This window comes from Lepisosteus platostomus, chromosome 7, assembly GCF_059453375.1.
Source record: "Lepisosteus platostomus isolate fLepPlt1 chromosome 7, fLepPlt1.hap1, whole genome shotgun sequence".
NCBI lineage: Eukaryota > Metazoa > Chordata > Actinopteri > Semionotiformes > Lepisosteidae > Lepisosteus > Lepisosteus platostomus.
The window spans coordinates 19,793,702-19,819,234 of NC_142617.1; the positions used below are offsets into that span (position 1 = coordinate 19,793,702).

General features: G+C 39.5%; 3 protein-coding genes across 5 annotated transcripts in view; 1 reads left to right on the plus strand and 2 right to left on the minus strand.

Moving 5' to 3' along the window:
• Nucleotides 1-2,694, minus strand: part of urb1 (URB1 ribosome biogenesis homolog) — a 42,015-nt gene extending 39,321 nt beyond the window's left edge. The window contains exons 1-3 of the mRNA XM_088639611.1: nt 2,464-2,694; nt 1,630-1,769; nt 565-716 (exon numbers count right to left, since the gene is read on the minus strand). Coding sequence (XP_088495737.1) covers nt 565-716; nt 1,630-1,769; nt 2,464-2,596 — 425 coding nt within the window. The 5' untranslated portion in view covers nt 2,597-2,694. The remainder of the gene's footprint in view (nt 1-564; nt 717-1,629; nt 1,770-2,463) is intronic.
• Nucleotides 2,695-7,381: 4,687 nt separating this feature from the next.
• eva1c (eva-1 homolog C (C. elegans)) lies at nt 7,382-14,535 on the plus strand. Of its 2 annotated transcripts, none has more exons than XM_088639616.1 (8): nt 7,382-8,600; nt 9,081-9,280; nt 9,729-9,849; nt 10,306-10,455; nt 10,709-10,852; nt 12,317-12,394; nt 13,221-13,310; nt 13,537-14,535. In XM_088639616.1, exons 1-8 carry the CDS (start codon nt 8,486-8,488, stop codon nt 13,884-13,886), a joined length of 1,248 nt encoding a protein of 415 aa, XP_088495742.1. In that variant the 5' UTR covers nt 7,382-8,485; the 3' UTR covers nt 13,887-14,535. The 2 variants fall into 2 exon arrangements, with proteins under 2 accessions (XP_088495742.1, XP_088495741.1); XM_088639615.1 differs by having other exon boundaries at nt 7,385-8,600; nt 9,726-9,849.
• Nucleotides 14,536-16,488: 1,953 nt separating this feature from the next.
• cfap298 (cilia and flagella associated protein 298) lies at nt 16,489-23,512 on the minus strand. 2 transcript variants are annotated; one of them, XM_088639617.1, is made up of 8 exons: nt 23,379-23,512; nt 22,966-23,117; nt 22,297-22,464; nt 21,475-21,542; nt 20,262-20,420; nt 17,820-17,951; nt 17,313-17,408; nt 16,489-16,791 (listed from the first exon to the last, which is right to left on the minus strand). In XM_088639617.1, exons 2-8 carry the CDS (start codon nt 23,102-23,104, stop codon nt 16,681-16,683), a joined length of 873 nt encoding a protein of 290 aa, XP_088495743.1. In that variant the 5' UTR covers nt 23,105-23,117; nt 23,379-23,512; the 3' UTR covers nt 16,489-16,680. The 2 variants fall into 2 exon arrangements, with proteins under 2 accessions (XP_088495743.1, XP_088495744.1); XM_088639618.1 differs by lacking the exon at nt 16,489-16,791 and adding an exon at nt 16,937-17,032.
• Nucleotides 23,513-25,533: the final 2,021 nt, after the last annotated feature.

Below are 25,533 nucleotides of genomic sequence, written 5' to 3' on the forward strand. Positions count from 1 at the left end.
ATGCCGTGTCTTTTCTGGAATTAAACCACCAAAACATTACAGGGAATGATGTGTTCCATATGAGTAACTCACTCATCATGACAACTGTAAAATAGTGGCAGACTGTGACTTTTCCTCAGTGTCCTTTGGTAGAAGAAAGAAAGCTAATGTAGTACATGTGCATTTATGAAAGCAACAGCAGACATGGCTAATGTGTATATTTTAAGATATACAAGCAATGGCTGACAGATAAAACACTAACAGGAACCAAATTCAGACTGCAAGAAACTACAGAATGGCTAACGAAATCTCACTGTTGGAGGTGGACTGACCAATTATTGGAGCATTATCTAACATTTTTGTAAGTCAGTAGTTTTAACATTAATAGGATGATAGATCAGTGTAAAACAGCTGGGATGTTTACCTCACTGAAGAAGACTATCTAGGGGGGAAGTTATATATTTTGATAAAAACTATAATTATGCGCAATTATATAATCAAACAACTGAGCAAAGCTATTAACGTAGACTCAACTACTTAAGACTGGAGTGATCAAATGACTCAGCTATCACACTTAGCACATACCTGTGATTTTCAGAATGCAACACAGAACAAATAATTTTCATAAAGCTGGAGACTATCTTCTTCACAATGGCAATGCCAGCCATGCTGAAGTGAGACAGGTCGCTGGCCGTTCGCAGCAGGATCATTTCCAAGCCCTGGAAGATCAACGCTGTCTGGAAGCAAAGAGATTGAGACATACTTATCACCCACTGGAAGTTATCTGTGGGATTCTGCTGCAAAAACAACAATAAACAAATCTTAATGCACATGAGCAACAGTAATCAATAATGTGCTCTAAATTCAAAGGCATTTATTCTCATTCCTTAAAACACCCAGGTCCTGAGTGTGATCTGTTCATAACAGGTTTGCGTAAAGGGTAGGCCAGGTCTCATGAAGAGCATACGGCAGCTAACTTATTTATATTTATATAATTTTAAATGTGTCTTTGGCATCACTATAAAAATCTACCAAAACAAAGAACACACAACACAAAATAAATAAATTTTAATCAATAGCCCTAGCTGTACATATACACACACATCGCATTACACTATCATTACATTAATCTGTGAGCTTCATACAAGAAGCAGTCACTTAACATACCTTGTGCTGATAAGCTCAAGAAACTGAAAATCTTGTATTCTGAACAAAGAATATGAAACAACACCATGATACAAATATTCAAAACCCTGCAAGGCATTTAGAAGGTGATCCCAATGGGCTGCATAATGCTAAGATGTGAACTAAATAAAGTATCCTTGAACGACAAACAGAAATTGTGAGTGTGCATTACATTCATGCTGTTGAAGAAGCACCTCTAGAATCCCTCAAGACAAAGCTGGATGTGCATTCAGATCATAAGCCACTGACATTTGAAAAAGCACGACAGGCCAGATAAGTTCCAATAACAGGGGGCTTTGCTATGTTTTACTTCAAAGGCAGATGTATTTTACTACACCAACACTCATGCTAAGGCAGAAAATTAAAAACAAAGACAAAAGAACATGATAGTGACATAGTTCCAAATCACAACCCAACCATCTGCTTAGGTTTTGCATGTAATTAAAATAAAACAATGGTACTGACTTCGCTCTCCAAACGTTTTTCTTCCTCCAGCAATTTCAGTATTTCAGCACAATCCATAGATATTTTTATATAGCCTTCAACCACATCATATAATCCAGGGCAGGGCAATTGTTTAGCAACTGATATGAAGGTTTCCAAACCTACAAGTAATATAAGAGGAGGGAAAAATTCTTAGAATTTATTGAAAAATCTCTACAGCTTTATAGGTTACAAAGATGGCTGCGACTATCATGTGTCAGAGACAACTTTAAATGACTATTTCCTACACATTAGCTGAGCTGTAACAGCAACATCTACAGTTGCAGAATAGAACAGGTATAAACCATCCCTTAGGCATGAGCGGATTTCTGAGATTTACCTGCTGCGTTCCAAAGCTCTGTAGACGAACACAAGTGACAGTCAGACAAGGTCTTACAAATGAGTATACTTGTTAGAAGCTTAAATATAAAAACAAGATGTTCAGAGCCAAGTTTATTACCTAGAAAATCATCCATGAGAGATAGTAGAACAATGTCCCATAAAGTATTGTATATTGCTATTTAATAATAATGAAATAAGATGACAAGTCTTATGCACGACTGGTTCATATGACAAAAAAAAACCCAAGAACGACTGTTATTCCGACACAAATACGCCGGTTTGATACTTCTGAAACAGCTTGACAGCAGTGAGGAAAAAAATTATGATCTACCTGCTGCCGACGTCTAATTTCACTTTAAAGAAGTACGATGAAAAGAAAAAACATTACTTTGGATTGTTTCGTTCATAATACAAGATATTCATGGATCTTATTTTAATTAAGCTACAGGGATGAACAAGTGACACGTACAGTACCTTTCTTTGCTTTGGTAGGCTCTTTTAACATGCTTTTAAATACAATTCCATTCAACTCAACTTCAGATACTTTGGGTTTCTTTTCCTGTGTATCAGATTCCGTTGAATCTTCATTTTTGCGTTTTTTGGCCATGATTTCTCGTAACCCGAAGTACTCAACCACTCTTCACTCCTACTTTACTAAGAGTACTAAACACACTGACACACGTGCGTCAACACTACCGGAAACCGGTCCGTCTCAATGAAGAGTCCCCACGGCAACACAGGTTGTGTAAATGAAACTTGTGTAGATTTTACAGCTCTGTTTCTGCTTCTTCCAGTTTGTTACTTTCCATTGTCACTAAGATGGTGCAATGTCTGAGAGGAAGGGATTTTATGCCTCTCTTTTTGCCTGCTGTACCGTGAAGGCTGGTTTACATAAGTTCTGAAATAGGTCAGCACATAGTCCAGTAGAGGAGAGATTTGTTTAAAGTTTCTATGTGAGATTTAAGGGTTTATTTTTAAATTAATATTTTAATGCTGTTTACAATAAAAAAACAATTCAAACAATGTTCTTATGTACATGTAATGAATCACTAGTAAGATGTTTACGTATGATAGCTTATGAATAAAGCATGGTTTAGCATGTGAACAATAATTAAACCCTCCACAATAAACAGGATGCGTTTCATATTGCAACAACGTCAGTCCGGCTACCTATACATGGCATAATCCCTCCTCAGCAAAGGGCTCAGTTTTGTACCAGTTCCCAGGAAGCTGGACATCCCCCAGACCAATGTCTACCTTAACCGCTTTTACCGCAGGATCCGTCTCAGAGCACATTTTGCCGACGATTCCTCTTCACAGGCAGCTGATAACAACCCGGTTATTGATGTCATTAACAACATTAATCCCAAACGAAGCCGTTGAACTCCCCCCTCTGGCTGTTTTCCACCAGTTGATTATTTCATCAACCAATGCACTAATCAAGCTCCCAAGGCACTCGCCCAGTAAACACAGGTCTAACCTCACCCAAGGAGAAAATCAGGCACTCCAGTCTCGCCACAAAAAAAACAACAAAAAAACAAAAAAAATAAAAGATTCAGATACCCCAGCAGTGTGATTGACAGGGCCCTTGCCCGAGCCAAAAACACCCTCCGGACCATCAACCCGATCAGGAACTCCCGCCATAACAACCGCATTCCTTTGGTGCTTCCTTACCACCCTAACACACTTCCTATCCCCAGGACCATTAACCACAACTTTTCCATCCTACAGGATGATCCCTCCATTGGGGCCCTCTTTTCTGATAGCCCTATCATCTCATATCGCCGACCACCTAATCTGCGTAACCTCCTTGTTCACAGCTCCCTTGACCTCCCTCAACAACCATCCACACCAGGCACTTTCCCTTGCGACAGAGCTCGCTGTATCACCTGCAAGTACACATCCACCACCACACTCATTCAAGGCCCCTCAGGACAATTCCGGATCACGCAGACAGCATCTTGTACCTCCAGCAACCTTATTTACTGTATCTCTTGCAGTAAATCCCCAGCCATCTACATTGGAGAAACAGGAAGGAGACTCTGAGAACACGTCAGGGCTGTGAAGATTAAAGATCTCTCCAAGCCCATTGTTTCTCATTTCACCTCTGACAGCCACGACCACTCTAATCTCTCCGTCTGTGTTCTCAAAGACGGTTTTCCGAACTCATACATCAGAAAGACCACCAAAACCAAAATTATTCTGCAGCTAGGATCACACATTCCCCCTTCTCTTAACGACAGACTACTGTTCTTTTAAATTTTCTCCATTCATTGGAAGTTTCATTTCACACCTCTCTGCACCCATTCTGACTTCACACCTCTTGATTGGCCCCTCTTTCTGTCCCCTGCTCCCGCCTCTCACTCCTCCTCCCAACCTTTGTTCTCCCGCTACATTACCTTTGCCTACTGCCCTGTCTCTCTCACACCTGAAGCAGGATCCACGGCCGAAACGTTGTGTTCTCTTTCTTCTTTTTTTCAGCATGGAATAAACCTATTACTTGTTCCTTTGAAGCCTACGCATGCTGACGCAGCTACCCACCTGACCTACTATGGTATAATCTTTCCAGGTTAATCACATAAAATACAGTATCTTTGCAGGAAGTCAGTATAAGGTTTTTGACCATTAGACATAGTGCTAAGACAGGGTGCAGCTGTATTTTCTACAATAGCAATTCCAGGATCCCATGGAGTAAGTTGATGTGAAATATATAAAGTATGACACATTTAAATGCTGTTACCTAGTATGTGCAAAATTTCTGACAATTCCTTCACAAAGGGCAAGCTACAGACGCAAGACACTGTATACCTTGGACGGGATGTCAGTGCATCACAGGGCAGACATTTGCACCAGGGCCAATTATCTCAGAAGCCAAATAACTACCAATAGGCTTTTGGACTGTGGGAGGAAACCAAGCAGCCAGAGGAAACCCAAGTGTAGCATGGGAGATACACGCAGATAGCACCCCAGCAATTGAATCCAGGGAACCAGCTGTGAAAGGCAGCAATGCTAACCACTGCGCTACCATGCAACCATGGCGCCTTATAAATCCTGCTGTTTCACACATACTGTGAAATGTAATGCAATAAATGTAATGTTATTAATGCCCCTGGTGAACGGATTTTGGATCGCTAGTGACTGTATGCTTGAGGCTCTCAGCGTTTGTAGCCGACTGGAGCTGCTGACTGTGCTTTCGTGGAGAGCGGTTTCTCCGATTTTTTTAATTTTTTAAACGTATATTCTAAAAACGCATAAAAATAAAAAGAGTTGTTCGAGGTGCGGCAAATGACACAAGGTAATTTCACACATTCCTTGAAAGATCAGAATTTAATAATATTACTGGGCAGCTTTTTCCCAGTGGAGGCTTCAAAAGAAGCAGTAGACCAATTCTTTCCTAAAAGCATTTCGACAAATACAAATAATTGTGACTGTAGAAGATTATTATGCATTGTCATTATTGAATAAAATATAGATGGCTGCATAACGCGCCCTGTCGACGTTCTACAATACAGAGATAAAACCCTGTGCTTGTAAAGAGGCTGCATGAAGCTCTGGGATCTCCCTCCTATACAGTTTCACAGATAAGGCACAAGAACAAGCAACTCTCCTTAAACTACGTTATTTTCCATTGTTCGTTTCTTTGATCATGTTTCTAACAATATTAGACTTTCATTGCAGGTTATGGTTTTGGTGTCAGTAATCAAACTTTTTTGTCCATGTTTTTCAGTTCTGTGGTATACACACAGTCATGCAGTGTGGATTTCTGTGCAACAAAAGCCAAGATTGTCCAGATTCTTGACGATGTTTTCTAAGATAGTGGGCAACCACTTGAGCAGTGTTTTCCAACTGCTATATTAAGAATATGTTTAAACTAGGTGTTAGGGTCAGGACAGATGATTCAGAGCTCCTCAATGCAGATGCAACAAGAAGAATTCCACTATCCCATATTCAATAAAACTCAATAAATGAGTTGACAATAAATGTGTATTGGTTTATTGGGAAGTGCAATTAGGTGTAATTTTTGTACAATTAAGGACTATTGTGTAATTATTGGGGCTTGGTGTCACGCCCGCCATCCCTCCCTAGAGGGCGCTCCACTGCTCTCATTATTGTTCGTGTCATTTAGCTCTCCAGGTGTTCCCTTTTAGAGTTATTATTTAAAGACCAGCTCCTCCAGTCCTCGGGGCTCATCATAAGGGGTAAGATATCGCGAGGCCCGCCTAGCACCAGGAAACCCTACGTCCGTCTCCTGAGGGCATAGGCCTCATCCCCGACACCTCCCGCTTCCTGAGCCCGGGGTCTGGAGGATCTCGCCCCGTCACCCTTGGACCTCCATGTTTCGTTCGTCTGTGTGCTCCCCTCTCCTGGGGATTTTAACTTTGTCGCGTCCCAGGATGGATTTCTAGTTGATGGACTTTCGGACTGTGCTTTGACCTGCCCTTGGACCCGTTTGGATTTGGATGCCGTTTTGTCTTCCCCGTACACTGTCTCACGGACTGTCACTATTATTTTGTGCGCTATTAAACCCCTGTGTGTTCCTTTTACCACGCCTCCTGTTTTCTCCAGCTCCTACCGCATCGCATAGGGTCTTCTACAAGATCTGACACGGATTCCAGTCCGTGTCCGTTACACTTGGGGTGATTGTGGGAAAGTAACCTTACAGGTTCTGGTAACCTGTGTGGATTTCAGTAAGTGTGCTGTGTAATGACTTTTTATGGGTTAATATCTTTTAAGTTATGTTATATTTATTTTTCATATAATGTTTGAATGAAAACATACAAAAGACACCAGCTATCAGTGGGGAGGAGAACAGTGATGAAGCCTATACTGTAAATGGGGATTATTAGGAGGCCATGATTGGTAAAGGTCAATGGGAAAATTGGCCGGGACACTGGGGTACCACCCCTACTCTTTTCAAGAAATCCCCTAGGATTTTTATTGACCACAGAGAGTCAGGACCTCGGTTTTACGTCTCATCTGATGGATGGCAACTTTTTACAGTATAGTGTCCCATCACTATACTGGGGCATTAGGACCCACACAAACTGCAGGATGAGCGCCCCCTTCTAGTACCACTGACACTTGTTCCAGCAGCAACCTTTGCTTTCCCAAGAGGTTTCCCATCCAGGCTCACACCAGCTTAGCTTCAGTTGTGAGTTGCAGGGTCATATAACTACTGTTCAAGTTTCTCATATATCAGACAATGATTATCGTAATCTACTAAGCCAATATTAGTTTAACCTACATACAGTATAAGATCTAACGACAATTAAGTGTTAAGGATAGCACTGTTATAACAGTAGTCGCATCAAAACGAGAGTGGCTGCAATACCGGATGTAGCCTGCAGTACTGTACAATTACTGTATTTCATGCCGCCGAGTGACGGTGTGTTCTACCAGTATGAAGCGACAGAAGAATGAATTTTAACGCTGTTAGGGTCCATGAATACGAAAGAGTCTCTGGAAGCCATTTAAACACATGGTAGTAGCAAATTGTCATTGAGACCCGGGATCATTAATTTAAATACCTGGCATGTACAGTTATTTTTTACTGTTTCACTGGATATATTTACAACACGAAAACAACAGCAAACGAAGTTAGTCAAGCGACGTAGAGAGAGAGTCAAGAATGGTATCCTGGGCACAACAGAAGATTTAGCAGCAACCTTCACCCCAGCGAGGATAAATTAATGCCACGCCCACGGTGACGATTTCATCCAGCTGTTTTACGACTTCTTTTTTGCTAGAGTCAAATACGTCTACATTTGCACTACGCATTAAAGTGTGTATTTTTTATTTAAAGCATAACTGACCCAGGCAAGAACAACCGTGATAAATACGCGGTTCTCTTTTCTGCCTTTGCGTGGCTTGACTCCAGCGCAGCAGAAGATCGTGCTGTGTTTCGGGCGCTTTGACTTGTTGCGCATGTTGAATTTCAGCTAAACCGTGCCGAATCTCGCAGTGTTTTAGGTGCATCTCGTACTGCAATGAAATAATTACAATTCTAAAGTATAGAAGCAAGGACGACGTCGAGTGTAACCGTTTCCCTCCGTTTAACTGCAATGATTTTAACTCCTCTTTCTACTGCCTAGTGAAGAGTGATAACCTGATTCTTCCCGCTGTTGGTTTTTGGTAGTCTTATGCCTTTTCACCTTGCTGATACTCGTAAAAGAGTGTGAGAACGGTTGCTGTAGCCAGGTGTGATCATGATGTATCTAAACTAATACAAGCGGAGAAGAATTCGCTGGAGTATGAGGTATGATATTAAAGTGAACTCATTCAAGACTTGTGGTACCGTATGCGGACGGTCAGTAAAGTGAACCCACATCGGATATGAATAATCCAATACTTTCTGAAGTAGACCTATTGAGTCTATGGAGTAGAACTGCGTGGGTGTTCGCCATCCGAGTCATTTTTTTTACTGGAGTCAGGATATTTCAGGCTTTGATAACCTCTGGAATTTGAATATGATCTCAGGGACTGAGAATTCACCATCATGTACGGCTTTGATGGGGGCTCGTTTAAGATCCAGAAGGGGTCTTTCCTTAATATAGTTTATTACATCTTTCTCGTGTGGACCAAAGAAATGCACGCTTTAGCAGACTTTTCGGGTAAGTCTTTTTGTTTTCCCCGCTCCTAAGTGATCTCCTTTCCCTATAGCAAAATTGGCGTACTTATTTTATTTTAAAGACATTTAAACTTTATTTTTCTATATATTTAACATATAACCTTACTTTTCATAAGGTTACGGCATAGGAATGAATTGTCACTTTTGGTCGAAGAATGCATGAAAGAGACTTGCGTGTTGATCCAGGCTCGAATAGAATCAGAACTTGTAGAAATAAAATAATGTGGGTATATAAGAATGAAATATAATATAATGTGTATTAAGAACGAAACAAGCGATAACTGATGTTTTTTAGGAAATGTCTGACATATCTAAGTTCCATCAGTATGGATTAAAAAAGACAATTGAAAATTTGAAACAAAATACAGTAAAAACCTACAGTAAAATTCACATTCCCAATTTTCGAAGAGTGGGAGATTACTCCATTTATTGAAATATTTTATGTTTGAATCGTGTGTTGTAGGTTACTTGACTAGGATTATAAAAAGCCATTCAGTTTACGCCTGCGATGGGGAGAGCCTGTATCTCCAATGTCCGAGACACTCCACCATCACGGTCCTGTCAGCATTATACGGACGCTCTGAACCCGAGCTTTGCCTAAGTCCTGCTTACTCTTTGGAGAGAGCAAGTAACCAAACCTGCTCATCGTTAACTGCTTTGCAGGTAACTATGCATTTTCTGAAATAAATACTACTACACCTGTACTTCACTCGCACAAATCTCATACGTGATTAGTATGAAAGAAAACGCACCTAAAAGCATTCAGACCACTTCTTACTCGAAGCATTTTTGTGTGCGCACAGGTCTTTTAACACTTTCGTTCAAAAGTGTTGATGGAACAAGTCCCTGGCCAAGTGTGTGCTTAGCCACAACATTGACAGTCTGTTTCTGCCAGGTACCCACTGCCAGCCTTTGGTTCTGAGGCAAACAGACCAGCTCTGCTTTTCCTCTTTTCTGGCTGGTCAAATTACTTTCTTAATATCATTTCTAGTAGTACTCTGGTAACAGGTGCATGAGATTATTTGTTTTTTTTTATAAGTAAAAATGGCTGGTCAAAATGGATTATTTTGGCAAAATGTGTTTTAAACCAATCTGTCTTACTCTTTAGAAGCTTCTGGATGAGTGTCAGGGATATCGTGCCTGTCAGCTTCTGGTCAGCAACCATGTTTTTGGACGTGACCCTTGTCCTGGGACACCCAAATATCTTCTGGTGTCTTACAAATGCAAACCAAGTAAGTGATTCTTTCAAAACTGGTGAATGTACGTTTTAGGTTCAATTCTGTACTGTGGTGCCTTCTGTGAAGAGTTTGCGTGTTCACCCTGTGTTTCTGTGGGATTTTGCTGGGAGTTTTTTCCCATCTTTCAGGGGCATGTTGGATAGGTTAATTATTGTCTCTAAATTGAGTACACTCAGGGTCTTAAGACCAGGTATAGTCCTACCTTGCACTCTATGCTTACAGGATAGACGTGTGATTGCCATGACCTTTAACAGGAATAATAATGATTATATCTATGACATAGATTATATCTATGACATTTATCTTTTAACTTAGGAATGAATGTTTTTATGTGTAGTACCCTGGCCTCTTTCAGGAAATGACTGGATATCCTGAGATTAATTACCAAGTGCAAAACCAAAAAAGATAGATGGGCCATTCTTACATACTCTGTGTTTTTTCTTCTCCCAGCTGAGCACAAGGCCAAAATCGCATGTGAAAATGAGCAACTGAAACTCCACTGCAAATCCCCTCGTGTGATAAACATCTACTCTGCTGTCTATGGAAGGCAACTGGAAGAAGACAACATCTGCTCTTCACAAGGAAATTCACCTCTTTTTGGTGTGGTCATAAAAGCAAACAGTAGGATACTGCAGAATGAAGGCATTTATCACAAAAAGCAAAACACTTTGCCACTAATTGGTGTCTCCTGTAATGTTTGGTCTAAGAAAGTTTACATTACTGCAGTAGAAAACATGTAGAAAACAAGGTCCTTCACTGTAACACTGTCAGCTCAAGTCTAATTTTTAAATGTTATAGTCGTAGGCCGTGTTACTGCTTAAAGTGTTAACATCTTCCTTTATATTCTCTGCAGAATGTTTAGACCACAGTGCCGTGCACTTCGTGTCGAAGATTTGCTACGCCAAACAGAAGTGCGTTATTTTGGTTGACGACAAACACTTCAGGGACCCATGCTTCCCAGGAACAAGAAAGTATCTCAGTATTGTGTATGCCTGTGGTATGAGTAATATCCCTTTCTTAACAAGAGAAAGAGAATAGTTACAGTGTTTACATGAGGGATACACTGTGGGTTATTATTTGGTTATATAAAAGATCGTCGAAGGGAGGTTACAGACAAGAAGAGGGAATTTGGCTCATTTAGTAGTTAGTAGCTAACTGAACTGAGGACCTCATCCATCCATTTCTTTAAAGAACCCAGGGTTTCAGCTTCAACCATATGCCTGGATAGCCTGTTCCCTACTCTCATGACCCTAAGTGTAAGGAAGTGCCTCCTTCTCTCAGATTTAAGTGAACTTGCACATAGTTTCCATTTTGTTGACTGCTAGTTTGGGTTCCACTGCTAATTCTGAAGAAGTTTACAGGGTTAATTGTGAATACCTTTGAGGATTTTGAATACTGGAATTGGGTACTTGCAGTCTTTCCCTCAAGCCTGGGTGTTCTTCTCTAGAAGAATATACAATATTCTAAATGTGGGTTACTACTTTATCAAACAATTCTAACATAACACACATACGTAAGTAAGGAAAAAAGTAGTTACATTACGCAGTTTGTGTGACTGAACTTTCAGGGTAGCTGATAAACTGAAGACAAAATACCACTTAACATATTGTATCAGAAAGCAAATATTTTCCTTCTGTGGGTCAGATGTAATAGCATATACATTTGCCATTGTACTTTAACTACCATTGAGACTTCCTGTAAATCTTCCTGTAAGAGATGAAAATAGTCTACCTATTGTAATACTGTCAAAGTTTGAAGTAAACATTTATAACTTGCTTTTAGTATCATGTTAAATATCAGCATAATAATACAACATGACCGTATTTGCTCCAAATTATAGTTTTATTAAAACAAATGAAAGTTTATGAAAACAGAACCAACGAGGAACAAGTACCCCTAGATTGTACCCAAGTACCCAAGAATTAACATAACGCACAATATTGGACTCAATTCTTGACCTAGACTTTAAATGAAAACATGCTGCAATAAATAATGTGTCACAATTTTTAACAGCAAAGCCACAAAAAGAACATATACAGTAATCACTCAATTTCTAATTAAACTAATTCGAATTTCTGCCATGTTTTTTCCTTATGTCTTTACTAAAATTCACATTTGGTCTCTTATAAAACCTCTTCTGATAACATCTTCTGCATAGAGAAATTTGCAAAAATGCATTGTCTGAGTGTAAACTACAACTATAAAGTATAGCATTAATAATTATTAATTATTTTGTATGGGTAACTCACAAATTAAATAATAAAATTAGGAAAAATTGAGGAATAAAGACCTCTCAATCTAAGGAATAAATGCTTTACATCAATATTTCCATACCACTATCCATGGTTTTTCCTATCTAAATATACCCTATATCGAACAGCAGAAGCATGTTAGAAACTGCTGCTTTAAAAAAATCTTGAATCTGTGCCAGGCTCAGAAATGCATTGTGTTTTTCTGACAGTTCCTTGGATATTGCTTAGAGAAGCTGATCCAGGCGTGTTGAATCCTACCTCAGCTCCAAAACAAAATGATGGAAAAGGTAAGCTTCTAACAGTAATCTGAGTATTGGTACACTAAGAAAAAACAACACTGAAGTGAAATATACAAATGAAATGGTTACATATTACTGCATTATATATAGTGGTAAAAAATAACTAGTGCCCTACAATGGACTAGAGTGCTATCAGGGTCTATGGATATGAATTAGTCATACTTATTTCAAAACACTACTTTTAATCATGCTTTGTATTGATTAGCTCAAGACAGCCAACCACCTTATTACAGGGTCATCAACATGGTAAAGCTAAATCTTGATCACTGAAACAGGATGAATGTGACTCTTAATACAAAACAGCTTTTGCAGTTAGGGAAGATCAAAATTAGATGGTACTGAGCAGACATTAAGATGAGGTGTAACCTTTTAGTTTTAAAAGGAAAACATTCTTTGGCCAGGGCTATAACTTTTTGATCTAGTTAAGGATTGTACTCATATCTACTGTCATACTGTATCTGTACTTGTTTCTGAATGTGCGATCAGGCAGATTGGATATTAGCACATATATATATATATGGAATATATATGGAATCTACTTAAGTGTATAAAAGCATTTTAAATTCTATGAGATGGAAAAATAGAAACATTGAATTAATCAAAAGTATATGGCACACATACGTCAGAGAAATGGAACCAAACTGAAGATCATAATACAAGGATTGGAAAATTGGAATAAAAGATATCAAAAGAAGCATATGCCAGACTTTTTCCATTGTTAGAACATGATCATTGTCAGTTGTGGGAGTTGTGCATTCTTTTCAAGAAAAACAAATTGTGCATCACTTTCTTTTATTGTTTTGATGACAAACAGGGCTAATTCTAAAACCCAAAGGATCAAGGCACCCAGACAACAGCAACATTATTGTTAGCAACGCTCTGATGACATACGGTTACTTAAAAGGTAGGGGCATGGTTTGATTGTGATTACATTGTGCAGGATGGTTGGGATTAAAAGAGTAAAAAAAGTAATATAAAACTGATCTACTTTGTGCTTTGCTCTCCAGAATTTCATAAGCATAGTGTTTTAGATGTTTTTGAAATGATCCAAGTTCACATGCTGTAGATATAGATAAGATTGTGAAATACACTCTTACAATAGTAATGGCTCAGTGCTCTCTTTCCTTCAGAGCATGCTGAAAGAGCTGCACTGCTGTTCATTTCCAGCGTGTGCCTGGGGCTGCTGTGCGCTCTCTGCGCCCTGGCAGTGCAGGTGTCCTGTCCAGGGGGCCCTAGAGCTCGCCGGCAGCAGAAGAGCCTGGTTACGGAGGAAGGAGGGAAGGATGAAGAAGAGTCTGAGGAAGACTCAGAGCACAACAGCTCTACGGTCTCCAGTGTGAGGAAGGGTCTCGGCCCCAGTGAAGCCCAGGACACTGCCGAAGCAGCTGACATGGCAGAGAGGATAGCGAGGCGCGACCGAATCCTGCTAGAGATCTGGATGAACACCTGCTTGAATGGGACCAAAGATTCAAGCCAGTAAAGAAAACTGGACACGTGCTCCATCTCATTAGACAACATCTCACTGGCTGCATTCAGAATGAAATAAGAGTACCGGAGTACTCCAAAATAATTTCCGTACTCCTCAAGAGACTATAAATGCCATTGCGAAATCTGAAATACAGTGATTAAGAAGGTTATATTTTGACTGAACTTATGTCTGGGGCCACATCATATTGCATTAATCACTGTGTACTCTATCCACCAAAGACTGACTCAAAACAAACGTTTTTTTTCCAGATGTGTTTTTCTAAGTCCATGAAAGCCGAAAGATCTTTCTGTATGAGGAAGAGAAACTTTCTAATATCTGGGGGGGAGGGAGGAGGTTCTGTTCTGTCGTGGATGTTCTGCAGGAGACATTCAGAACATCCACAGGAAATCTGTCATTGGAATGCTCCTTTCAGGGCCAGATTCAATACAGGTCAGCCTATGGCAGGAAGGTGGCGATAGCACACACACAAGTAGCATTACTTAATGCTTGATAAAGTCTCTGCAAAACCAGGCGGCCAGTGATCAAGCATGAACTATGTTAATCATTGTTAACCATAGTAAACCAGCACAAATACTATCCTGCACTTCACTCACAGGGATAGAAGGTTACGTGGCATTAAAGCTGAAAAGATTTATAACTACCTGGTATCTGTTGCTACTTTTTTTTCTCTTAAAGAATGTCAACAGAAATTAATTTCACTCTTTTGCCTAAGTTGCCTTAGCTGTGCTGTAGAAATGAATTCTTCATATTCAGTAGCTTTCATCCCAGTATGTTTGGCTAACATCTTAATCTGGAAAATAGGCACCAAAACCTGAAAAAAAAAACTTTTTAACTACAAATCAAAATGAGTTAAAGACAAAGTTACCGGCAAAATCAACTGTCCACTGCTTGAAGCTCTGTACAGATAGGAGGACAAGCTGATAAAGGATAGAGAACAGGAAGTGTTTATTTTTAAAAAATGTGTCTCTCCATTCCATGAGTTACTAGCAATCTGATGTCATTTTAACTACATCTGTTTGGAACTTTTTTTTGATGTATGAATATATGAAATCGAACATCATGCATCTACACAATCTTGTAGCTTACAAATGGAATAGGCTTTAAAAACATTTGTGAGCCCTTTCAAAATTTTAAATGCTACTTCTAAAGGAATATACAGGACATTCTCCATATTCTTGTAAATGTAATTAGCAGATACGGAGAGTATGGTGAAATTGATGAAAATGTTGGAGGTGTAACACCATTCAATGAAACAGAAACAGTGACAAGAGGAAGTGAATCAGTTTTTACATTTGTGTTTTCATTATGGTTCACTAATTTCCTGATCTCAGCAGCTTGTCATACCTTTATAATACTGTTCTTAAGTTTCTGCAGTGAAAAACAAAATACTGTAACATGGTGAAGGTTTGGATTCTTCAGCCTTATGCTTTGTAGTGTGAATGTCTTTCACCTACACTTACAGGGGGAGTGCATAATATGGCAATATCATTTGTATAAAGAGCTGAAGGGTTTTCTTATTGCGAGTGCCAAGAGTGCAGACAAAGAGAGGAAAGGTGTTGCATCCTACTCCCGGGTATTGAAGGAACTCAAATTCCAAATGACAAAATACAGAAGACATTTAAAGCTGATTTCACAAACTGTGGTAGGCTGCTCTCCCATTGCCTGTCTGTCAGTATTTAAACAAAATAAACCTCACCACTTTTTAGTCACTTCCTTAAAACCAGCAAATAAATATATACAGCAAATTAACAATCGGAAGGGAGGCAACATTATGCATCATCCTCTCTCGGGGCCTCTATTCAATTTTTAAAGAAGGAATTATTTTACCTTACTGAAAAGTACTACACATGACTTCACTTTTCCATGTTACCAGCCCCAAATATTCTACCATTAATCTTGTATGTGCACAGAATCTATATGATTAGACTCCAACTTGGCCTTGAACTAAAAGCGCCATCTGTCAAAAAGGGGTCAAAAAGCTAGATGTATATATGTATGTACTGTAGATGTATATTGGCATGTTGCAAAATGAACAGAAGAAAAACATTCGTTTAAGTGTAACAGTAAATCCTTCAAGAAACATATTACTGGGCTGAGAAACCCCTATCTCACCGTGCAACAAAACTTGCCTGTGTCAGTCTACTCCACATTGATTAAGAAACAGGATCCTACACTCTAGAATTTAGAGCATCAAATAAATGTTTTTATGTGTCACGGTGTAGTGCTTTTACATTAAGAAAACCTTAGTTTTTATGTTGATATACTTGTATATACACACGCCCATACAGCATACAGTTGTAGTAAATAGTACTCTCACTCTCTACAAAATACATATAGTAACAGCAGTTATGGATACAGAAGGAGAACATATATAATGCTGGGGAAAATGGTATGAAGACTTACTCCACATTATACTGCAGTTTTGGTAATATAATTCTTAAATCCTTATGTTTATTTTTAATAATAAAAGCATTCACAAATTTAGACATTGTTCCAACAAAGCTGTTACTATATAAGTTAAGATACTTGCTAGGCAGCCAATACAGATATCTGTTTTCACCGATAAAAAGAATTATGCAAAAAATGATAAAAGTAATTTTTATATATAAATTTTATTTCTATGTACCTCAGGAAAAATAAATAAGGGGTATTCACAGTTTAGGTTGATCGCTGGGAAATGTTATATAAAAACCTATATTAACAGAGTTGCAAAGCATTCAAGAAAAATCACTCCAAATGTCAGAGGTACCACGATGAAAGCGTGACTAAGCTGTAATTTTCTGACTTATCGGGGCGCCCATCTGATATTGGCGAGACCCTGAAACTGCCTCTTCAGCGCTTGTCTGTCTGCCCAGTCAGAGTTAAGGTGTGAATCATCATCAGCTTCTTCCAGTTTCTAGGATCAAAAGGAGTGTTCACAGAAGAATTTAAGGATCTTAAAATGCAAAAGCAATCTGAAAGTTTCAAAATGATATAGACTGCTTATTATAAAGTACAAGGAATGTAATAGCTGCAGATAATTAAATTTATCACCACATTGTGTTATAAAAACACCATTAACAAGGTAGAAAGAGAACCTGCTTTCTACTTTTTGTTTTCTCAGGCTGCTCAACCTCTGGATTGCAGGAAAATCTAATCTGTGGTACACAGGATGTTCATACAGTATATTCAGGGATAAGGATATTAAATAGATACAGAATATTAGATGTTTAAAAAAACGATCATACAATTGTTGTGGCAAACTGATATTTCAGCATTTTTAGCCCAGAAACATTATCTGTTATTGTTGTGTTACTGTACTGTAACATTTTCAGTTCAGGGCGTGTGGTCTGTAAATATTGTGCACAGAGTTCAGTATAAATTTTGTTATGGGGAGATAAATGGGTTAAGCCAAAGAAATGTAAAAGAAACACCTACCTTTAGGTCCTCTTGACGCTTGTAGTAATGCAGCATCATCTGCTTCTGATCCTCTGCACTAATCACTGGCTCACGAGCAGGAGCTCCTTGTCCTCGCTTGTTCATATAGAATATGAGATTATACATCATTATTTTCCAAAGATAATAACGATGTTCAAAATTTAAAACACTACTGGATAAAGACGTAGAGCACCACATCCATTATCACACAATTAGAAGTCCATTTCACCACCAATAATTTTAGGACTCGTGTGCCAAATTAAAAACAAGCAAAAGACCTCCTGTACCACAACTTATTAGGCAATACTGTGCCCGTCACAAAACTAAAAGAAAAAACTTGATCTACCATGTCTTGTTGCCACAGCTTGTGAACAGGAGGCTTCCCAGACAAAATACAGGGTAAAGGGCAATTTATGCCTTTACCACACTCACTTCACATTATGTGTGATACATTCTTCAATAATAGTACATGAATGAAAGAGGTGTGTGTTACAGTTTACCACATACCTTCTGTATCTTCACCACAATTTTTGTCTTCTCATTTTTTCCCACATATTCTTGTAGTTTTTTCCCCCTTTGCAACTCCTTTGCTGCCCACCACAGCTGCGACTCTTCTGGAGGAATCACCTGCAATGCTGCCTTAAAGTACCAAAAGAAAAATAAAGTGATGTGGAAGTGTGATAGAGAACAAAATAAAAAAAAAAAATATGCATAAACAGAACTTAAAAGATATAATCTACACTGAAATATGAAATAGTGCATTCATTTCCATGTTGTTACAGCTCTGTTTTCAGTGACATGAATGTAATCATTGTTTTCCCTGCTAAGGTCCAGAAAGTTTTTAATATGAAGTCCACCACACTCTGTTTCAGAGACCTTTTTGAGATCATTCCTCTTGGGCTGTGGCTTTGTGCAGATGTGCATGTTTGATTACTGTGGGGAAATATGTTCAAGTACATCCAACTGTTGTGTTTATCATCATGTCAAACGTCCTTACTGTTCTATTGCTATTAGTGGTAGGTCCCAATCATTTTATTCATTTAAGGAAGACTGCTAAATTAACTGGTTTGGAATTACACTACTTTGGTCATGTCTCAGCCTGGAGTGCCAGATCAATTTGCTGACCTGGATGTTACCAGTTTGACCAGTCCATGTCACTGATGGGCACTTACTGTGCACCAGCAGCCGGTATTGCAGGCACAGGGCTGAACAGGCTTGCCTGCAACTGGTGGCTCTTTGAGAAAATATATATACAGTGCCTTGCGAAAGTATTCGGCCCCCTTGAACTTTTCAACCTTTTGCCACATTTCAGGCTTCAAACATAAAGATATAAATTTTTTATTTTATGTGAAGAATCACCAACAAGTGGGACACAATTGTGAAGTGGAACGAAATCTATTGGATTTTTGAAACTTTTTTAACTAATAAAAAAATGAAAAGTGGGGCGTGCAAAATTATTCGGCCCCTTTACTTTCAGTGCAGCAAACTCACTCCAGAAGTTCAGCGAGGATCTCTGAATGATCCAATGTTGTCCTAAATGACTGATGGTGATAAATAGAATCCACCTGTGTGTAATCAAGTCTCTGTATAAATGCACCTGCTCTGTGATAGTCTCAAGGTTCTGTTGAAAGCGCAGAGAGCATCATGAAGACCAAGGAACACACCAGGCAGGTCCGTAATACTGTTGTGGAGAAGTTTAAAGCCGGATTTGGATACAAAAAGATTTCCCAAGCTTCAAACATCCCAAGGAGCACTGTGCAAGCGATCATCTTGAAATGGAAGGAGTATCAGACCACTGCAAATCTACCAAGACCTGGCCGTCCCTCTAAACTTTCAGCTCAGACAAGGAGAAGACTGATCAGAGATGCAGCCAAGAGGCCCATGATCACTCTGGATGAACTGCAGAGAACTACAGCTGAGGTGGGAGAGTCTGTCCATAGGACAACAATCAGTCTTACACTGCACAAATCTGGCCTTTATGGAAGAGTGGCAAGAAGAAAGCCATTTCTCAAAGATATCCATAAAAAGTCTCGTCTAAAGTTTGCCACAAGCCACCTGGGAGACACCCCAAACATGTGGAAGAAGGTGCTCTGGTCAGATGAAACCAAAATCGAACTTTTTGGCCACAATGCAAAACGATATGTTTGGCGTAAAAGCAACACAGCTCATCACCCTCAACACACCATCCCCACTGTCAAACATGGTGGTGGCAGCATCATGGTTTGGGCCTGCTTTTCTTCAGCAGGGACAGGGAAGATGGTTAAAATTGAGGGGAAGATGGATGCAGCCAAATACAGGACCATTCTGGATGAAAACCTGTTGGAGTCTGCAAAAGACCTGAAACTGGGACGGAGATTTATCTTCCAACAAGACAATGATCCCAAACATACAGCAAAATCTACAAAGGAATGGTTCACAAATAAACGTATCCAGGTGTTTGAATGGCCAAGTCAAAGTCCAGACCTGAATCCAATCGAGAATCTGTGGAAAGAGCTGAAAACTGCTGTTCACAAACGCTCTCCATCCAACCTCACTGAGCTCGAGCTGTTTTGCAAGGAAGAATGGGCAAGAATTTCAGTCTCTCGATGTGCAAAACTGATAGAGACATACCCCAAGCGACTTGCAGCTGTAATCGCAGCAAAAGGTGGCTCTACAAAGTATTAACGCAAGGGGGCCGAATAATTTTGCACGCCCCACTTTTCATTTTTTTATTAGTTAAAAAAGTTTCAAAAATCCAATAGATTTCGTTCCACTTAACAATTGTGTCCCACTTGTTGGTGATTCTTCACATAAAATAAAAAATTTATATCTTTATGTTTGAAGCCTGAAATGTGGCAAAAGGTTGAAAAGTTCAAGGGGGCCGAATACTTTCGCAAGGCACTGTATATACTTAGTATCACCTTTATCTTGCCAAGGCTAGTCTAATGAAAGGGATCACAGGGTATCTACCTGTGTGCCTGAGAGGTCTTCTTGATCTTCAAACTCCATCTTGATTGGGTCATGTGGAGGAAGCCCCATTGGATAAACTATCATAACTGCACCCCGGAGTTGATCAAGGGCATCTTTTATCATCTCCAGAGTTACACATACATTGGCTTGAACTTGTTTCTGAAAAAGACATTTCAAACAGCTTTAGTACAAATCAGTCTAAAAAAACTACTAAAAGTTTCCACTAATTGAAATATAGTCCTGTACAACTGTCTGTATAACATTTGTACCAACTTCCCAATGTCTGCCATAGTTCACTCATCATCGTACACATTTAAAAGCAGATATGTTGAAACAAGACTTCTTAATCAAAATAACCTGTAGAATGATACACACTTCATCTGACTGAGTAATTAGCAGTCAGAGGGAGATAAAAACCACGAGGAGGAAGAAAGCTCTCAGGATAAGCTGTCTGCATAGAATAAAACAGTCTTCTGGCTAATTGAGAGGCTTATAAGAACAGCGAAGAGGAAAACTGTTACAGTCTGTGTCTAGACTCCAGGCTGTAAGGAGGCAGTGAATGAGAGCTGTGGTGCAGGGAGGTTTCTTTAGTAACGGACTGAGGTGGCTTACAGGTCTGTGAGAAAATACAGAGGAAACACAGCTTAGGTCTGTACTGAGGACCGCCTGTCCAGCTCCTGTGATGCTTGTTTGGTAGTTTGTTAGCTAGGCTCCATGGGGTTGAAATGCCAAAAAAAAGAAAGGGCCAGCTGAACCAGATATAACAGGATGTGTCAGTAGCTAGATGATTAAGGGATCACCTGGTACAGTAGGTAGCAGTGTATCTTCTCTCCACAGCTGAGAGAGGAGTCTAGATAGCACAGGATGAGTCTTGAATACTCCCTGGGCCTCACACCATCAGCAAACAGATGTAATCACACAATCAGACCAGGTGTGTCTCACTCTACATTTTTTTTCCTTTCAAAGCTATCTCCCACGTACTTTACATAGGTTAAATGTATACAACAAGGCAATGCCCAGAGGTAAACCAAAATATCTTGCTGAAGAAGCAAGAAGAGAAATTACACATCACTGTGTAATCAGTAAGGAGTTTTTTTTACTGTCAGGAACCATTAATCCACAACCATTTTGTTGTAAAATATAAAATTCTGTATATTTCAAAACTTCATAAATACAGGTGTCAAAATGTGGATTTTTAAAGAAAAACTCTTACCTTAGAAATCAATGCATTAGCTTCCTCTATTGTTTTTTTTAAAACTTGTTTCATTTTTTCATTTGGAGCTGGAACGAGAAAAGTCATCGTAAAAATTACTAAAAAAAGAAGAGGAATATAATTTATAAAATCAAATAATGCTACCATGATATATAAAATATTAAACTGCAGTTGTATTATACATATTGACAACTATCGGCACCAGAAATGTCCCTATGTCCCAGTTAAAAAAAAATCCTATTCCAGCTATGTTATTGGAAAATACTTGTTCTATAATAATTGCTAGGGTCAACCTTATTTCTTTCTTTCAACACCATGAATGGACCAATCAAATTGCTCCTTGTCTGCTTTTTATTTGGATGAGGCTAAAATATTTGGTGAGTCGTCAAAGCTTAAAACCATTAGCCTCGCATGAAGTCTAACTGCCCTTGTTCGGATCTTCAGAAAAATATGATTCGTGTCGCTCGTTTTTGTTTTTACTGACATGTGGGCATTTCAAAGAGTGCATACTAAAAATACCCTCATACCATCACAGAAATAACAGCCATCTGAGAAAAGACCTATGAGAAAAGACCTTGTTAGAAATGTCTAATTTTACAAGGGCACGTCACCATGACAATAAGGAATCTACTCTATGGAATAAAACAGACTTCCCTGAATAAGGGACACTTTTTATGAATACAGAGTAGTTACACATTAGAGGAGGCCATTTATCCCACCTAGTCGGTTTGGCAGTAGTTAACTGATCCAGGGATCTAATTCAGCCTTTCTTGAAAGAAACCGGAGGATCGGAAGAAACCGGAGGATCGGCTTTTTTCATACCCTGGCCATTCCTTCTTCCAATCTCATCCTTTTTTAACTCGGCTCCTCCACAAGGCACACACTTCTCTGCCCACTCATCCCGCAGCTTCAGGTCCTCGATCTGCTCGTCCGTCAAGCCTTGCATGTTTGGAGGGAGGGTAATCCCATGCTCTGCAAGCTCTTCCATTTCTTGTGACAGTAAATATCGGAAAAGATTAGGATACCCACATGACATACCATCACATGAGAAAAACAAAATCACACATATACAACCAATGAGCAAACAACAGACTTTTACCCATCTATCCATTTTCTAACCAATTCATTCAATCCTGGCAAGCAACCGGTGCAAGGCAGGATACACCCTGGACTTAACGCCAGTCCATTGCAGGGCACATACAGACACACACACACTCACACCAGGGCCAGTTTTCTCAAAAGCCAATGAACCTTCCGGTATGTTCTTGGACTGTGGGAGGAAACACACACAAACACAGAGAGAACAAACAAGCTCCATACAGATAGCACCCCCAGATTCAGAATTGAACCCAGGGCCCCAGCGCTGCGAGGCAGCAATGCACTGTGCTACCGTGCTTCCCAAAGAATATAAAAACACAAAATAAAAATGGATGATGACTGGCCCTGACATGCAGCGTATTGCGTGTGTACACAGACAACACAGGGACGCACCTGAACAAATCCTGTCCACTTTGAGTCTCCCATTATAAATCGCTGTAACATGGCTGATCAGCTCATCCACCGCAGTGTCAACGGTAGTGTTGAAGAGAAACTGGCTGTCGTCTCCGCGTTTCACGTACAACTGGACCATTGCTTAGAATACACTAAAAACAGGTCACGTTTCAGAAAGAGCAATAACGAGAGGGGATCGATCTCACTGTAATAGACATTTTAGGCGTACTTAATCATCGTAAAATGCTGCAGTTATCAAATACACAGAAACATTGGTTACCATGGTTACAAAACACAGTTTGTCAATCTTTTTTTACTAAAAATAAAAGTACTCAGAATGATAACATTTTCTTTTTCAAACCACTCTTAAGTGTAACATTTACATTTTCGTGGAAAAAAACAAATTTCATTACCTCTTTAAGTATTTTCGAAGAGCGAACAAGTAAAACTATCTCCGCCAGTGTAACTACAACCAGCCAGTTCTGATGTAAAAACGCTAACGTACAAATACTACTTCCGGTAAATTACAAAGTCGTTCCGGAAAATCATGGGGCTTACCGTATTATCACTGGTATAAACGACTACCTTTGCACACCGTTTCAATAGTGTTGTCGATTTCTTCAAGCATAATCCAAAAATACAAAATTGAAAACAAATCAGGGCGGCATAGTGGCACAGTGGTTAGCATTACTGCCATGCATTCCAGGGACCCTGAGTTCAAGTCTGGACCTGAGCTGCTATCTTTGTGGAGTCTGTATGGTGTCCTAATGTTTCTATGGGTTTCCTTCAACTGTCCAAAGACATCCTTATACTGTAGGTTAATTTGTTTCTACAAAATTGGTCTTTTCTGGACACTCCACTCGAAGTGCTTTGGAGGTAATGGAGACTACCCTCCGTCGTGCAGCACCCACCTGGATGATGCAACAGCAGCCATAGTGTGCCAGCATGCTCACCACACATCAGCTATCAGTGGGGAGGAGAACAGAGTGATGAGGCCAGTTCATAGATGGGGATTTTTTAGGAGGCCATGATTGGTAAGGGTCAATGAGAAATCTGGCCAGGATGCCAGGGTGACACCCCTACTCTTTTCAAGAAACACCCTGGAATTTTTAATGACCCTAGAGAGTCAGGACCTAGGTTTTTATGTCTCCTCCGAAGGATGTCGCTTTTTTACAGTATAGTGTCTTTGTCACTATACTGGGGCATTAGGACCTACACAAACTACAGGGTGAGCACCCCCTACTGGTCCCACTAACACCTCTCCCAGCAGCAGTCTTAGCTTTCCCAGGAGGTCTCCCATCCAGGCACTGGCCAGGCTCACACCTGCATAGCTTCAGTGGGTTGCCTGTTTTGAGTTACAGGGTGGTCTGCAATGGACTATGCATCCTGTCCACCCTTACACCCAGTGCTTCCTAGGATAGGCTCCAGGATACTGTGCCCCTGAATTGGTTAAGCTGAAAAATTATGTGATGATCATGTGAAATCAAATTGAGTTTTTAAAAACTTCCTATATGAGATCACCAGTGAGATTAATTGACATTAAACCTGGTCTATGTAATGCTGGCAATATTATTTTCGACTGTGTAAATGCACGTGTTTGAACACTTTTGAAATTTACCAATAATGCATTGAGTCAAAGGAGGGATAAGAACATTTCAACATTTCGGATGTCTCTGAGGCCTTCTAACATGTACTGTAGTAAAATTTCTCATTTTAATTGCTTAAAAGTTTTACAGGCACTAAACTAGAGAATGCTGGCTACTGTGGCTGACTGGAAAACTATTCTTGCTGTCCGGGCTAAGGAAGATGAACCTGGCCCAACATCCAAATGTTCATTTCGAAACTCCATTTAAGAAAATTTGCATATTTTCCTTGTCTTGTCATACATGATTCTATCCTCAGTGAGGCACGCCGTCATTCTTCTGCAAGAATTATCTTGTGTTAGAAATATAGCCTTAAAACAGGTCAAATTTGGAGAGTGGAACCAGATTCAGTATGCCTCTCCAACAACTTTCAGGCTTTGTTTGACAATTATAAAGACAGCAAAACCTGAAAGACCAATAGTCAAGATTCCCAGATATATTCCAACACTCCAGAACCCTTTACTTAGTCCACACTGCCAGCAGCATACTGTCTCCCATAATATGCAAGACAAACACATTTTTATATCTTGATTTCCATTTATTATTGCATACATACAACACCAATTATCTCACCCATAATGCACAATTAACAATGCACTTTATTGTGGTACTTTCACAATTGTTATCTTATGATGAATTGCAGCTTTTATTAGGTACAGAGAAGGAAAAACAGAACATGGTCAACAAAACACAGGACGTTCACCGATTAGTAATTGAGGGACACAAATCTCACACAAAAGGAGGTTTTACCTCTAAAAAAATAAATTTAATAATGTTTATCACACGCAACGGAAACCTGAAGCGATTGCTAAAGTTCTAAAATGTATGCTTCGGCCATACTGCATTGACCTTCATAGCATAAATGAATTTAGTGGTTTATCACCAATAACCATAAAGAAATCACCTTCTGCTTGACAGTATACTT